This window comes from Sapajus apella, unplaced genomic scaffold, assembly GCF_009761245.1.
Source record: "Sapajus apella isolate SASKATOON/1434 unplaced genomic scaffold, GSC_monkey_1.0 scaffold4, whole genome shotgun sequence".
NCBI lineage: Eukaryota > Metazoa > Chordata > Mammalia > Primates > Cebidae > Sapajus > Sapajus apella.
This window is the reverse complement of record NW_022436944.1, coordinates 37,779,907-37,795,506: the sequence shown is the minus strand read 5'-3', so window position 1 is coordinate 37,795,506 and position 15,600 is coordinate 37,779,907. Positions and strand designations below refer to the sequence as shown.

The 15,600-nt window shown below is 39.5% G+C and overlaps 1 protein-coding gene and 1 long non-coding RNA gene across 3 annotated transcripts in view; one reads left to right on the top strand and one right to left on the bottom strand.

Annotated features, from left to right (window-relative positions):
• PLCL2 (phospholipase C like 2) overlaps positions 1-15,600 on the bottom strand; it is a 196,343-nt gene that overhangs the window by 12,467 nt on the left and 168,276 nt on the right. Inside the window, exons 5-6 of one of the 2 annotated variants that reach the window (XR_004265229.1) lie at positions 10,065-10,174; positions 4,358-4,460 (exon numbers count right to left, since the gene is read on the bottom strand). Coding sequence is in view for 1 of the 2 variants with exons in the window: in XM_032267352.1 (XP_032123243.1) it covers positions 10,065-10,174 (110 nt within the window). In the remaining variant the exon portion in view is untranslated. The remainder of the gene's footprint in view (positions 1-4,357; positions 4,461-10,064; positions 10,175-15,600) is intronic. The other variant, XM_032267352.1, reaches the window with a different exon arrangement.
• LOC116542476 lies at positions 722-3,084 on the top strand. The gene is made up of 2 exons (XR_004265237.1): positions 722-765; positions 2,917-3,084. It is a non-coding gene; the product is annotated as an uncharacterized LOC116542476 (long non-coding RNA).

Genomic DNA, 15,600 nt, shown 5'->3' with positions numbered 1-15,600 from the left:
TGGAGCAGCTACCAGGTTTTCGGACAGCTTGCTATTGTCACTGGACTGCAGTTTCCGGTCTGCAAGTTCCCTGAGGTCCCTGTCCCCCTCATGATCCCTTGTGAGAGCCAGCATCTATGACCACTCCCCTGTGAGCTGGCCTGAGTGAGTTTCTACTCGTGGTAACCAAAACAGACCAATGAAAACAGGACTCTTCCAGTATGAGCTTCTACCATTTTAGGAATGGCAATGAATCGACACAGTGAAAATTACCACCAGTACAGTGAATATTTTAGCAACTGGAAAATAAAGGTAGAGGAAGTCTTGATTAAGTTGGTGGACTGAAAATGCATTACAGAATTTCCATTCCACATTCCTGATGAAATGAGCAAAAATAAAGCCAAGCAAAAAACCACAAACGGCAACCAAACTAAGAAAAGGGTATAACATCATTCTATAAACTAAAACTCACAGAAGACATGTTGGCAAGTCACAGAAGTCCTGAAAATTCTATCTCAAATACAACAGACCAGAGAAATGCAAAGTGAGTGAATGTTCTTCTCTCTGTTTCATGGAATAGCAGATGGGGCAGAGGGTAAGAAGAAAGAAATGACTGAAGAAAAGTTGGAAACGTGGCTTGCATACCATTAGAAAATATAACAATATGAAAATTAGGCCAAAAAAAAAAAAAAATCAAAGGCCTCTAAGTGTTCAAGTGAACAAAAGAGTTGCACTTGAAATCAAAAACTAGAAATAATGAAGCTTACTGAGGAAGGCCAAGTTCAAGTCAAAAGACAAGATGAACCAAAAGCTAGGCCTCTTGCAGCAAGGAACAATCTGGCCCGGCACAGTGCACTGCCTGCAGTGTCCACGTGCAGTGCAGGAGAGAGGAACCCAAATAGAGCCCAGCAGTCCCACTGGGGTGAGAAAACAGTGTGGAGTTCACGGAGCCTACAGTGGCTAGAATATGAGGGGCCGAAAAGTGGAGAGGAAGGAACTCGAAAACAGATATTGTGAATATACGACATGTCTTCAAGATGGTAGAGGATATGATCAGTATGAACAGAAATACGAGAAATTTGAAATTAAAAATAAAACTGAATAGGATTAATGGCAGATGAGATATTACAGAATCAGAAGCACTGCTTAAAAATACAGTAATATTGCTTGATATAGCAATATAGCAATAACAATTATCAAGAATTAAAAAAGAAAACAAGAAATGGCTGAGTGCAGTGGTTCACATCTGTAATTCCAACACCTTGGGAGGCTGAAGTGGGAGGATTGTTTGAGGCCAGGAGTTTGAAACCAGCCTGGGGAATGTGGCAAAATCTAGTCTCTACAAAAAACGTAAAAATTAGCCAGGCATGGTAGCACATGCCTGTGGTCCCAGCTACTCAGGAGGCTGAGATGAGAGGATCATTTCAGCTCAGAAGGTTGAGGCTGCAACGAGTAATGTCCATGCTATTGTACTCCAGCTTGGGCAAGAGTGAGATCTGGTCTCAAAAAAAAAATTTTTTTTTTAACCACAGAAAAGACTTAAAAACAAATGAATAAGCATCTGTGATTGTGGAATAATATCAAGCAGTATATTTATACATACAATTGGAGTTACAGAAGGAGACAGTAGAAAGGGTAAGACAGCAAGAAATTTCAGGAAATAATCACCAGAAAGTTTTCAAATTTGATAAAAACTATAAATCCACATGTCTAAAAATCTCAACAAACCCCAAACAGAAGAAACATAAAGAAAACCACATCAGAGTCTGTCATATATTTTTTTAAAAACTCACATACACACAGAGATGCTCAACCCCCATCCACCTACTGGAATGACAAAACTGACAATTCCAAGTGTTGCCAAGGATGTGGAGCAACTGAAACCCTTGTAACACTACGGCGAAATGCAAAACGGAACATCAATTTTTTTTTAAAGCAGTATGGCAGTTTCTTATAAAGTCTCACACACGCTTGCCCTGTGACCCAGAAATCCCACTCATATTTACCCAAGAAAAATAAAAATATATGTCCATACAAAGACTGATATGTGAATGTTCATTGCAGCTTTATTTATAATAGCTAAACATTGGAAACAACTCAAATGTCCATAAATTGGTGCATGTATAAACAAAATGTGTTATATCCATAAAACAGAATACTATTTAGCAATAAAAAGGAATGGAGTACTGAAACCTACATTAACTTATATGACTCAAAGCATTATGCTACATGAAAGAAGCCAGGCAGAAAAGATTGTATGCCATCTAATTCCATTTATATGACATTCTAGAACAGGTGAAACTATAGAGATAGAAATGAAATAAGTGGATGCCAACATAAAGGATGTTACTACAAAGCGGCACAATGCAATGTGGGGGAGGAGGGTGACAGCAATGCCCTATCATCATTGTGCTGGGGGTTGCGTGAGTCCAGGCATACTTTATTTTATTGCACTTCACAGATACCGCATTTTTTACAAATCAAAGGTTTGTGGCAACCTTGCGTCATGCAAGTCTACAGCATCAGCTTTCCAAAAGCATGTGCTCACTTTGTGTCCTGTGTTACATTTTGGTGATTATTGCAATATTTCAAACTTTTTCATGATTATTGTATCAGTTATGGTGAGTTGTGATTGGTGGTCTTTGATGTTACTATTATAATTGTTTTGGGGCACCATAAAGTGTGCCCTTATAAGACAGCAAACTTAATTAGTAAATGTTGTGTGTGTTCTGACTGCTCCACGGGCTGCTCTCCATCTCTCTCTGTCTCCTTAGGCCTCCTTAACGACATAAAAATTCCCTGAGACATAACAATACGAAAATTAGACCAAAAAAAATAACCCTACAAAGGCCTCCAAGTGTTCAAGTGAAAAGAAGAGTTGCACTTGAAATAAAAAACTAGAAATAATGAAGCTTACTGAGGAAGGCCAAGTTCAAGTCAAAAGACGAAATGAGCCAAAAGCTAGGCCTCTTGTAGCAAACATTTATCCAAGTTGTTAATGCAAAGGAAAAGTTCGTGAAGGAAATTTAAAGTGCTATTCTACTGAACTCATGAATGATGAGAAAGAAAACTGCCTTATTGCTGACATGGAGAAAGTTTGAGTAGTCTGAATAGAAGATCAATCCAGCCACAACATTCTCTTAAGCCAAAGCCTAATCCAGGGCAAGGCCCTAACTCTCTTCAATTCTATGAAGGCTGAGAAAGGTTAAGAAAGTTGCAGCAGAAAAGTTGGAGGTTAGCAGTGGTTGGGTCATAAGGTTTAGGGAAATAAGCCATCTCCATCACATCAAAGTGCAATGCGAAGCAGCAAGTGCTGATGCAGAAGGTGCAGTGAGTTACCCAGAAGATTTAGCCAAGATTATTGACAAAGGTGGCTACACTAAATAGCAGATTTTCAGTGTAGATGAAATAGCCTTCTTATAAAAGAAGATGCCATCTAGAACCTTCATGGCTCAAAAGGAGAAGTCAAGGCTTGGCTTCAAGGGTTCAAAGGACAGGCTGATTTTCTTGTTAGGGAATAATGCAGCTGGTGGTACTAAGTAGTGGCCGATGCTCATTGACCATTCTGAAAATCTTAGGGCCCTTAAGAATTATGCTAAATTTACTCTGCCTGTGCCCTATAAATAGAACAATAAAGCCTAGAAGACAACATATGTGTTTACAGCATGGGTCCTTGAATATTTTAAGCCCTCAGTTGGGACCTACTGCTCAGTAAAAAAGATTCTTTTCACAATATGACTCCTTACCAACAATGTACCTGGTCACCTAAGCGCTCTGATAGGGATGCACAAGGAGATTAATATTGTTTACATGTCTACTAATACAATAGCCATTCTGTAGCCCATGTATCAAAGAGTAATTTTGACTTTCAAGTCTTATTATTTAAGAAATACATTTAATAAGGCTACAGCTACCACAGAAAGTGATTCCTCTGATGAATCTGGGTAAAGTAAATTGAAGACCTTCTAGAAAGGATTCACCATTCTAGATGCCATTAATAACATTCTTGATTATGGGAGGAGGTCAAGAATATCAACACTAACAGGAGGAGGTCAGAATATCAACATTAAAGGGAGTTTAGAAAAAAGCTGATTTTGGGGGAAGTTGATCCCAACCCTCATGGATGACTTGGAGGGGTTCACGACCTCAGTGGGGAAAGTAACTGCAGATGGGATGAAAATAGCTAGAGAACTGGAATTAGAAACAGAGCCTGAAGAGGTGACTGAATTGCTGCAATCTCATCATAAAACTGTAATGCATAAGGAGTTCCTTCTTATGAATGGGCAAAGAAACTGGTTTTTTGAGATAGAATCTACTCCTGGTGAAGATGCTGTGAACATTGGTGTAATTACAGCAAAGGATTTAGAATATTACATACACTTAGTTGATAAAGGAATTGCAGGGTTTGAGAAGACTAATTTTCAAAGAAGTTCTACTGTGGGTAAAATGCTACTGAACGGCATTGCATGCTACAGAGAAATCTGTGATGAAAGGAAGAGTCTATCAATGTAGCAAGCTACATTGTCTTATTTTAAGAAATTGCCACAAGCCACCACAGCCTTCAGCAACCACCACCCTAATCAGTCATCTCCCATTAACATGGAGGTGAGACCCTCCATCAGCAAAAGGATTATAACTCACTGAGGGCCTAGATGATTATTAGCATTTTTTAGCTATAAAGTATTTTTAAATTAAGCTATATACATTGTTTTTTAGACATAATGCTACTGTATACTTAATAGTCTATATTATAGTGTAAATATAACTTTTATATCTACTGGAAAACCAAAAAAATCATGTGACTCACTTTGTGATATTTGCTTCATTGCCATGGTCTGGAACTGAACAAGCAGTCTCCAAGGTATGCCTTTATATGCATTTGTCAAAACTCTTAGGATTGTGTGCTCAAAATTGGTGAATTTTATTTCACATACATTATGTCTCAGAGTTGACACACAAAAAGGATGATGCTGACTATCTACTGGGAGTGAGGTTTGAAAGTTGGCTTCTAAATCAAAGAAGCAATTGGAGGCCTGTGGGAATGGATTATACCCTCTCCCCAGTTTGCAGCAGAAACCCTAAAACAGGACATTTTACGAACTCTGAGACGGCTGGGGTGGCTCAAGCCTGTAATCCCAGCACTTTGGGAGGCCGAGGCGGGTGGGTCACGAGGTCAAGAGATCGAGACCATCCTGGTCAACATGGTGAAACCCCGTCTCTACTAAAAATAAAAAAAAAAAAGAAGCCTGGCAATGACACCTGCTGGCTTTATCTATTTTCCCTGCTATTCCCATGAGCTGCAGGAAAGCATGGGTGACTTCTCAGACTGGTGGTGACCGTGAACCAATTTAAATATTTGACTTCATCCAAGTGACATGGCAATTATAGTTTTGAGACCAAATATAAATATTTTTAACATGGAAAATAAAAGAATAACAATATGCTCCATCTACCAATATTAAAGAATGCTCTTATTGTCATATTCCTTTTTTTTTTTAATTGAGACAGAGTCTCGCTTTGTCACCCAGGCTGGAGTGCAGTGGCATGATCTCAGCTTATTGCCACCTATTCCTCCTGGGTTCAAGCGATTCTCCTGCCTCAGCCTCTCTAGTAGCTGAGATTACAGGTGCCCACCACCATGCCCAGCTAATTTTTGTATTTTTAGGAGAGACAGGGTTTCGCCATGTTGGCCAGGCTGGTCTCAAACTCCTCAGGTGATCCACGTGCCTTGGCCTCCCAAAGTGCTGGGATTACAGGTATGAGCCACCGCACCCAGCCCGTATCGTCACCTTTGATAGCAGGTCAACCAACAATACTTATAGCTGAAACATGTAGCTTTCAAAACACATGACAAAATGACCTCTGTTAACATTTTTCATAATCCCTTTTCTTAAGCTCAAAGGGATCTTTGAGAAAATGGAAATAAATCTCTGTTACGGTAGAAATTGCTCACCAATTCATTTAGCGTCTTTACGGTTTAGTTTTCTTCTGCTAAATTAAGTAAAATGAAATTTATACTTAACAAAAATTTAAAGAGCAATTGTATTAGAATTCTATCAGCCAGGAACAATGGCTCATGCCTGTCATCCCAGCACTTTGGGAGGCTGAAGTGGGCAGATTACATGAGGTCAGGAGTTTGAGACGAGCCTGGCCAAGATGGTGAAACCCTGTCTCTTCTAAACATACAAAAATTAGCCGGGAATGGTGGCACATGCTTATAGTCTCAGCTATTTGGGAGGCTGAGGCAGAAGAATCACTTGAACCCAGGAGGCAGAGATTGCAGTGAACCGAGGTTGTATCACTGTACTCTAGCCTGAGTGACAGAGTGAGACTCCATCTCAAAAAAGAAGAAAAAGAATTCTATCTACTGACATACCTTATTTCATAATATTTAAGACACCAGTGCTTGTGAGATGTACCAGTATTTTATGTAGCACTAAGAAAGAAGAATCACTGCCAATTTAACAAGGATATAATGCAAAGACGCCATGGACTATAAGATATATGCTAATTTCAAAGATATCGAAAATGTGAAGAAAAAGTATGACTTAGAATCAATAAAATATATACTGATCCATCCATCCAGACATATTCATATAGAAAGCTTCCTGGAATAAGGTCACCTATGTCTAATAATGGTTATTTCTCAGAGGGAGAATCTAGGGTCATTTAAAAACATTTTTCTATTTAAAAAAAGATAGAATTACAACAACAAATGAATTGTTTTTTATTCAAGAAAAAAAATGACCAGAAGTAAGTATGCCAAGATGTTAATAGATAATTCTGGGTGTGGCACTTATAGATGACTTTATTTCTTCTTTGTTCATTTCTGAATTTTAAAAGAACCTTCAAAATAAAAAAAAAATCTAAACAAAGCAAGCAAATATTCATAAAAAACTGGGACAGACATCCTTCAATGAAGGACTTTTTTATTGGCAGAAACTCCTCTGAGGGTGATCAATGGTCCCAGTTTGCCCGGGACTGTTCTGGTTTTAGCACTACATCCCTGCTCCTGGGAGGGCTGGCCACCCTCCTCCTTATGGTTCAAATGACTGTGGTGATGCATCAGGAAAGCCACTTTTGATTCTAGGTCAAGAGTAATAAGGTTTTTTTTAGTGTGCCTCAGAATCCTCCAAGAAACTTGTAAAATAAGCAGATTCCTGGGTCCCAAGCCTGGAGATTCTGTTCTGGGAAGTCTGGGGTGAAGCTTAGGAGAGGGCATTTTTAAGCATCCCAGGTAATTCTCAAGCCTTGGCCTGCTTCAGAGATCCTTCAGCATGTCTTCCTGGCTTCCTCCTTCACCTCCTTCCCCCTGCATTTCCGGGGTCACCCGAAACCCTCTCTAAGCATTTGTGCCACGGGGAGCCTCCTGCTGTGTGTTTACTGCCAGCCTTCTGCCTGGAGGGCTGCCACCTCTCCAAGCTCACAGCACAGAAAAAGTGATGGGAGGAACTCAACAGACCTCATGCCCTCCTGCCAGGAAAACACTGGTAGCTCAACTCAGACCTAAATTCACATGAGTTGAAGATTCCCTATGAGCACTCATTCTTCCAAAAGAAAGTTTAAGCCAGTGAAATACAGGAATGAAAACAGCCCTTCCATTCTACAAAAATGACACACAGATCTCTCCAATTCTTCCTCATTCCTCACTTACGTTCTACCATCCTCAAACACCATCTGTAGCAAATATTATCCTGGAAATTAAAAAAAGACCTATTACCCCATCCTATACATTTACTTCCATATGAACATAAGTCTGAGGTGTTAATTCTCTCTTCTGGACACAATTCAAAAGAAAGTAGGTTTCTTCAGTGTATCTATTTGGTCCAATTACTTCTAAAATATGGCACAGTGCTTTATGTCAGCTGTTTTTCATTAATATGTGCACCAGGATCCCATTTTTGGTGGCTCTCGGCCCAGTGCTTCTCAAACTTCAATGTGCCTAAGAGTCACCCGGGGATCTTGTGAAAATGCAGGTTCTGATTCAGCAGGACTGGAATGGGACTTGAGATTCCGAGTTTCTAACAAGTTCCCACGTGAGGCACAGGCTGCTGGTTCCTGGACCACACAAGAGTGGCAAGGGTACTTGACAGGTCAAAGTTTGGTCCCTATGTCTATATTTGCCTCTAATAAAATTAAAGCAAAGTGAGCATTTGTTTCTACCACAGGGCTTAAACTGCTGTGCTATATTTTCCTGAGGTTTACAGGAAATTTGTAGTATACCCCTCACCTCTGACCACGAGTGAGTCAGCAAATTGTAAGTCCAGATCCCTTTTTTATTGTAAATTCTTATGTCTGCTGTTTACAGAACTACAAACAGAGTTAAATTCTAAGCAAAATAGGTATATATGGAAAGTACATGTGTAAAAAGGAAATGTCTGAAGAAGTCAAGAAAATGATTTTAAATGAGGTTTAGCATGAGAAAAATGCAAGTAGTGACTAGCTTTGAAAGATACCTTTTATTACATCACATCTGAAAATTGTTGTCAGCTCCAGGGATGGAGCTTTTAACTTGATGGGTTAGGAGGAAATTTTAAAAGGCAGCTGTGATAATGTCTTTACGGTCTTGAATCTGTTGGGGCTCAGAAAACAATGCCTGAAAAGATGCCACTTTGACATACTTAGCTCAAGAAGCAGGCTCCAGGTTCCTCTGACCACACCCCCCACCTGTCTCAGCCCTCTCCTTCCCAAAGATGAGGCTGTTCAAGTTCCCTTATTAACTAGAAACTGGACCCATCAAGGAGGACCACAAATGCCTCTGATCTCTCTCTCTGAAATTTCATTAACCAGAGAAGAGTAAAGTTCACATCACAAAGGAAGAGAATTAAACACCCCATCTACAGCACAGAAGAACTTCCTCCCAAACTATTTTTAATTCTCAGACCATTCAATTCCCAAAGAGAATAATTTACTCTCCCATTGTCTAAGCCCTGGGCCCATTCGTTTCCCCTGAAATTCATTTACTACCCCCTACAAGATGGCCACATTTCCCCCAATGTCCCTCCACCATGAAGAAGGGTTTGTAGGCATCAGGATCGCACTGGGTTCTTATGTAATTATCCTCCTGCCATTCCCCATGCTTCTGCACCTTAAATAAATATAATATGTAGGCCTTTTTACACCTGCTAATCTGTAAATTGTCTGTTCATTTCAGGGCAGCTTCAGAGGACGAAGGGGAAGCCTTCCCTTCTTCCCTACAAATTCAGCTGAGCATAAAGTTTGGAAGGCAAACACCAGAGAGTAATTTTACATTTATTACTTGTCCAAGATCTGGAATGAAAGAACTTCTGTGTTATTCTTATTTACACTCTGTGAATAACACTGAGAAGAACTATTGAGGTAAAGCTCAAAAGAGTTTTGAGGTACATACACAGCATTATTTTTAAAATTATGTCATATTATATATAAAATATAAAAACAGCCTGAGAGAATGCATAGCAAAAGGCCAACAGTAATTGATGGGACTGTGTTTACCTTTGTTACTCTTTTGACATTTTTCATAATGAAAATATTTTATAATAAAAAATTTAAAAGTTAATTTTAAAAAACTGTTATGCCAAGATAGATATGCATAGACATGGCATTTCCCTTGAAGAACTATTTCTTTCAATAGTAATTCTTTTATGTATTTCCTTTGATTATGCTCCAAACAATTCTTTTCTATTTATTTCTGGGATCATATAAACATTATAGCTATAATTATACTTTAAAGTCTTAAATAAAGTTTGAGTAACTAGAATCTTTAAATTCCCAATCATTCCTCTGTAATCAATATTTTCTGTTTTACATATAGCAACTGGCATTTATGAACTTTAGAATGTCTCAAGGATAAAATGACAAAGTCCTTTGTCTTTCTATCAGAACCTACAATGTGGCAATCATAGTTCCCCTGATCTTCACCTGATCCACAATGCCAAGCTGTTGTGCCTGGAGACCGTAGGAGGGCAGAGTTCTTGTGATTTCTGTGTCCATTCTACAATCTCAGTGGCTAATAATGTATAGTGCAGAAAATGTTGTACTAAGAGGAAGAAGCATGCTGAAAAAGACTGCAAAATCACCAGCATCAGAAACAACTCTGTAGATACCTTTAAGATGGTAATATTCCAGGTAAAGCTCTCCACTGCTTTTTGTAGTTTTCTTTCCTTCAAACCTTCCTTGGTGCCTATGCTGTGCAAGTGTTCATGGAATTCCATGGCTGAAAGAAATAAAAAAGACAAAGTGTATTACCCCCTGCGTCTGTGGTAATGAACCAATCTGTGGTAATGAACCGGAAATATTTATTTTTCTAGATAAAGCTAAAATGATTCCAATCTCCAGTGAAATTCCTAGATATGTCCATTTAAGAATGTAATAATGGGGACAAAACACTGAAAACCTACAGCATCAACAAGGCAGAAGGCATCTTTGAAGTCAGCAGCAATTGTTTCTCATTGTTTTGAAGGGAAGCAGGGCACTATGATCATTGTTATTCTTATTTTAGAGAAGGGAAGCTCAGCAAGCTTCAGAGATGGGAGGCTGCAAGGCAGCAGAAAAAAGGGACCAGCACCTAGACTTGACTCTAGGAAGGCGGATTTCAGCTCCACTGAGGATACAGTGGAGACCAGGGAGAGAAAGAATGTAATGTATTTCCTGTCACAGAAAGGGTCAATCTGAGGTCAGAGACCAAGCCCACAGTACAGGGAGGGGCGTGGAGACAGACCCTGAACTCTAACCCTGCATTTATGTTACAACTCCACACCAGAATTTATATCATAAATAAATATTCCCTACTGCTATTCAAAATAATTTCCACAAGATCTATAAATCCTCTGATTGAAATTTAGTGTACAGGGTTTTCACATAAATTTCAAATTTTTATGCTTTTTTTCCATTAGGTGGAAAACTCTTAATTCCTAGTCACACCAGTATAACTTAATAGTAAGACTGCTGAATCCAATTTAAACATTCTTAACATTTTTTTGTCCTTAGGGTATATGTAATTGAGAATGTTCAGCAAAAAATATGATGTTCCAGGGTCAGCTGGAATAATTCTTTTCTCTCTGTGGTTATGTTACTGACAATGTACAGTTTAGCTCATGTGTTTCTTTTTTCTCATTTTACATGTGTGTGGTGGAGGGTAGTGCTCTTTTTGGATATAACTTGTTTTATGGATTATGTCAAAATGTTACATGATTCCAAAGTTAAACTACCTATCAAGGTGAATTCAGGTAAGTCTTGCCTCCCTTATGGTCTTCTCTACCTTGATCCTTCTTCCCCTTACATGTTCTTATTGGTTTTTATTGTATTGTTTCTCTTTGCAAATATAATCATGTGTACATATTATTCATAATCTTCCTGACAGAAAAAAGTAGCATACTATGTACAGTGTCCTGCATGTTGGTTGTTTTCTTTTTTTTCTCACCCAATTGCATAGTGGAGATCACTCCATGTCAGTGTATACAGCTCCTCCTCAACTCTTTTCTGTAACAGCTACAGAGACTCCATTGTGCAGATGAACCAGCATTTATTTAACCAGTCCCTACTGAAGGACGGTGCATTATTTGAAAACTTTTGCTATTATAAATAATTTGGAACTGTCGTAAATTTTACAAGACATTTTCTGCATTCTTTTGCACAATTTTACTCTTCAGCTACCCATTCCCATTTCTAATTCCCTTTCTATGCAACACCATTTCAAAGCAACTCTTTATATGGTGATTGACAACAACTTTATTCCCTAGTGTCTTTAAGTATCAAGCAAAAGCTGACGCACATATGATAAATACAATAAATGGCCAATTTAGTCTTTTTACTTCTGTGTTTCTTTTTACTACCTAACAGGAGCTGTGGTCCTACTTCCTGTTATACTAATAAGGTATGAGCGCCTCACTGGTTTGGGGAAAGAACAGTATAAGATTCATTCCACTCTCTAAGGAACTAAAGCATAGACTGCTCCCTTTTTCTCCATCTTCTCTTTTTCTGATGACAGTACCCGAGAACGACCCAACTTGGTTAACTGAATAAGCCCCCTCCGCCCCAATGCCACACACATACTTTCCTCACTCTTCACATCTGGGAGACTCCCTAGAGTGTGCTGCATGACTCAGATCCACTGGTTGGGGCCCTAATGATAAGACTGATGGGCTTGGCTTTTCTACGTTTTAATACTCGACTTTGGCAAGAGTTCTGGATCTCCAAACAGGAATAATTAATATTCATTATGTTTCTGGCAGTCAGGAGGCACCATATTCTGATAAGTATCACTGAGTCTTGCAGAATGGAATCCATGACTGGAATTATAGGAAAGGGAAGAGACACAAGATGGGGAGGCAGGGTGTAGCTCTCTACAAACAAGAAATATGACTCCAAGGACAACAAGATGCATGGGAAAAGAAACCGGGAGGAAAAATGGAAGTGATGTTAACGCAGGACCACATATTACAATTGCTTCACTAGACGTGGGCTCGTCACAATGCTTTTTTATGGCATTTCAAAACTGGCACAAGGTGTAACAACAATAATGGAGGATTTTTCTAACATCAAGGTATCTATCTGCATGGAAGCCTCATTCTGCTAGGGACAGACTGTTTATGGTGTCTTGCTGAACATTTGATCACCTATAAGGTAATGCGGCAACGACAGGAACTGCTATACTGGGCTCAATTCCAACTCACATTATGTAAATCTGGAAGAGCAGAAGAAGGGAATGCTGAACTTAGACACACAGTTACTCTAGGTCTTAAGAAAACAGCTTTCAGAAACTTCAGAAGGTATGAGCCTAGGGCCAGAGACTGTTACAGAACAGGCTGCCTTGAGAAGGACTGGGGACTTGAAGACGAAATGGAATTGAGAGGATAAAAAACGATATAAATAAGGTATAAATGGGGAAACATTTAAAGAAGCAAGTGTAGCTGCTTACATGGCTGCTATCTAAAAAGCTCATATTCTACAAGTCTATTAAAAAAAATTAGACGACACCATTCTCCCTTATCTTACTCTTCTTAAAATATCTCTAGCCCAATAAAAGTTAACAAGGACATGCAAAATGTTTTATTAGTGAAGCTCTTAAAAAAAAAAAAAAAACAGGCAAAAAGGTGATATATTGAACAATGGAAATACTAAGTTAAAAATAAAAAACTCAGAATCCAAAAAAGTGACTGAGATAATCAATATCAATCCCATTGTTATTTATTTGATTTGTTGCGTAACATATCCATTTTTTTAAAACATGTTTTTTTCTTTTTGAGACAGAGTCTCACTCTGTCACCTAGATGAGGGTGCAGTGGTTGTGATCTTGGCTCACTGCAACTTCTGCCTCCTGGGTTCAAGCAATTCTCCTGCCTCAGCCTCCCAAGTAGCTGGGATTATAGGTGTGCCCCCACCATGCCCAGCTAATTTTTGTATTTTTAGTAGAAAGGGGGTTTCACCATGTTGGTCAGGATGGTCTTTTAAACATTTCTGTATTATTAACTTAGAAATGACTGATCTTTGCTAATCCACCAGAGTGGATTTTGCTAATCAACTAATTTGAAGCATATATTGATTTTATTTGTTCTCATCTTGACCTTTCACTGTCTCCCTGTGACATGTAAGGCACAGGGCAAGGACTAAGGATACACAACAAAGGGAATCACAACGCAACCTGCCAGGCACTTCACGTATGCTATCTAAGAAATGCAGACAGAGAATACAGCACTTTCCTGAGGAAGTGGTGAAGACGGATTTTAATCTTGGTGTGTCTGAGCCCAATGATCCAAGGTTTTCTAACCACCATACATTATTTCTGACCAAAAAAGTTCTAGTCCTTAATATGAGCTCATGATATAGTCATATGTGTAAAATAATTATTCTGCGGGCGGAACATTGTAAGGGCTATTGCATAGGTACCGGTTCTAAGGGGAGGGAGGGGGAGAGAGAGAATGAGATTATACATTTGAACTGAGAGAATGAGATTATACATTTGAACTGAATCTGTCTATTTATATAAAACAAAAGAAATTCAATAACATATCTAAGATGCAAATTGCATTATTCTCTTGGTACTACCTAGGAAATCTACTCTTAGCAGGTCACAGGAGGTCTTCTCGGTTCTTCATAACAGCAGTGGTATATAAAGAACTTCTTTGAGTTAGAGGTTAAGCAACCACCTCATTTTTCAAATTATTTTCAGCAAAGAAACATTAGCCCACTGAAAAAGTCCTTGTCTTACTAAAAAGCTGAAGAGTAATCTGTCTTCTCCTTTTGTAAGTCATACTATTCTGTCTAAAGAGTAGATAGAGTGAGTTTTAAAGTAGCTGGCGAAAATCAGGTAAGAAGTAAAAAGCTTAAGACCAAGTCATACTCCCTCTCCACTCCCACAAGAAGTTAAAACTCCTTGTACTTTAATTACAGGAAGGAGAAGATATGTAGGACTCTCACTATGGGGATGCGAATGGGGCATGACCCAGCGTTGGGAAGAGCTGTGGGTGGGCAAGGAGCTGTGTGAATGTGGCTGCAGCTGAACAGGCAAAAGCGGACGCTGTTACAGTAATCCAGAGAATTTAAAGAGCATGTGAGGAGGGTCTGGGGGAGCTTGCCAGAGAATGGTGAGGACAGGCAGCACAGAGAAGTCGCATGGAGACTAGAGAGTGGATCTCAAACCTCGATGAGCAACAGAATCGCTGGAGGTGTGTGTTTAAAGTGCAGGCTCCTGCATCTCCCTGGAGGTTCTGATCCAGGAGATCTGCAGTGGGCCCAGCCACAGACATTTTCAGATTTCCATGCAAGAGGACTAGGGATCATTTTGAGGAAAACACGATTAGGAAGATGGGGAGATGGGACTGAGAGATGCAAATCCACATCCAGTAGGTATCAGAGGGTCATGATTATAGGGGTATTTCAGAAAATCTAAGAGCTATAAGACTATCTATCCTAAAAAAGGAAGGAAGGAAGGAAGGAAGGAAGGAAGGAAGGAAGGAAGGAAGGAAGGAAGGAAGGAAGGAAGGGGGGAAGAAGGAAGAAAGGGAAGGAAACAATACAGAAGAATGAAAAGTTAATTACAAGAGACTGATAATTTTGAAAATTTATAAATGTAAATGAATCTAAACTGACTTTTTAAGAAAAATTAAAAGTGTACCTAAACTTAGAAAGCTTAAAAACAAGGATTCAAAACCCCAGTCAACAATAGCATAGAAAAAGGAAGAGGGGCCAATAAAAGCTAAAGGATTTAGTTCGTCTTAGAGTAGAAATGTTGATAAGCTTAGACTCGGTCACATCAAAAGTGCTGGTAAAAGAGTAAGGGACTAGGGCGGGTGTGGTGCCTCATGCCTGTAATCCCAGCACTTTGGGAGGCTGAGGTGGGTGAGTCACCTGAGGTCAGGAGTTCCAGACCAGCCTAGCCAACATGGTGAAACCCCATCTCTACCAAAAATAGAAAAAAATATCTGGGTGCGGTGCTGTGCACCTATAATCCCAGCCACTCAGGAGGCTGAGGCAGGAGAATCACTTGGGCCAGGGAGGCGGAGGTTGCAGTGACCCTGGATGGTGCCACTGCACTCCAGCCTGGGCAACAAGAGCAAAACTCCATCTCAAAAGAAAGGGAGGAAGGAAGGAAGGAAGGAAGGAAGGAAGGAAGGAAGGAAGGAAGGAAGGAAGGAAGGAAGG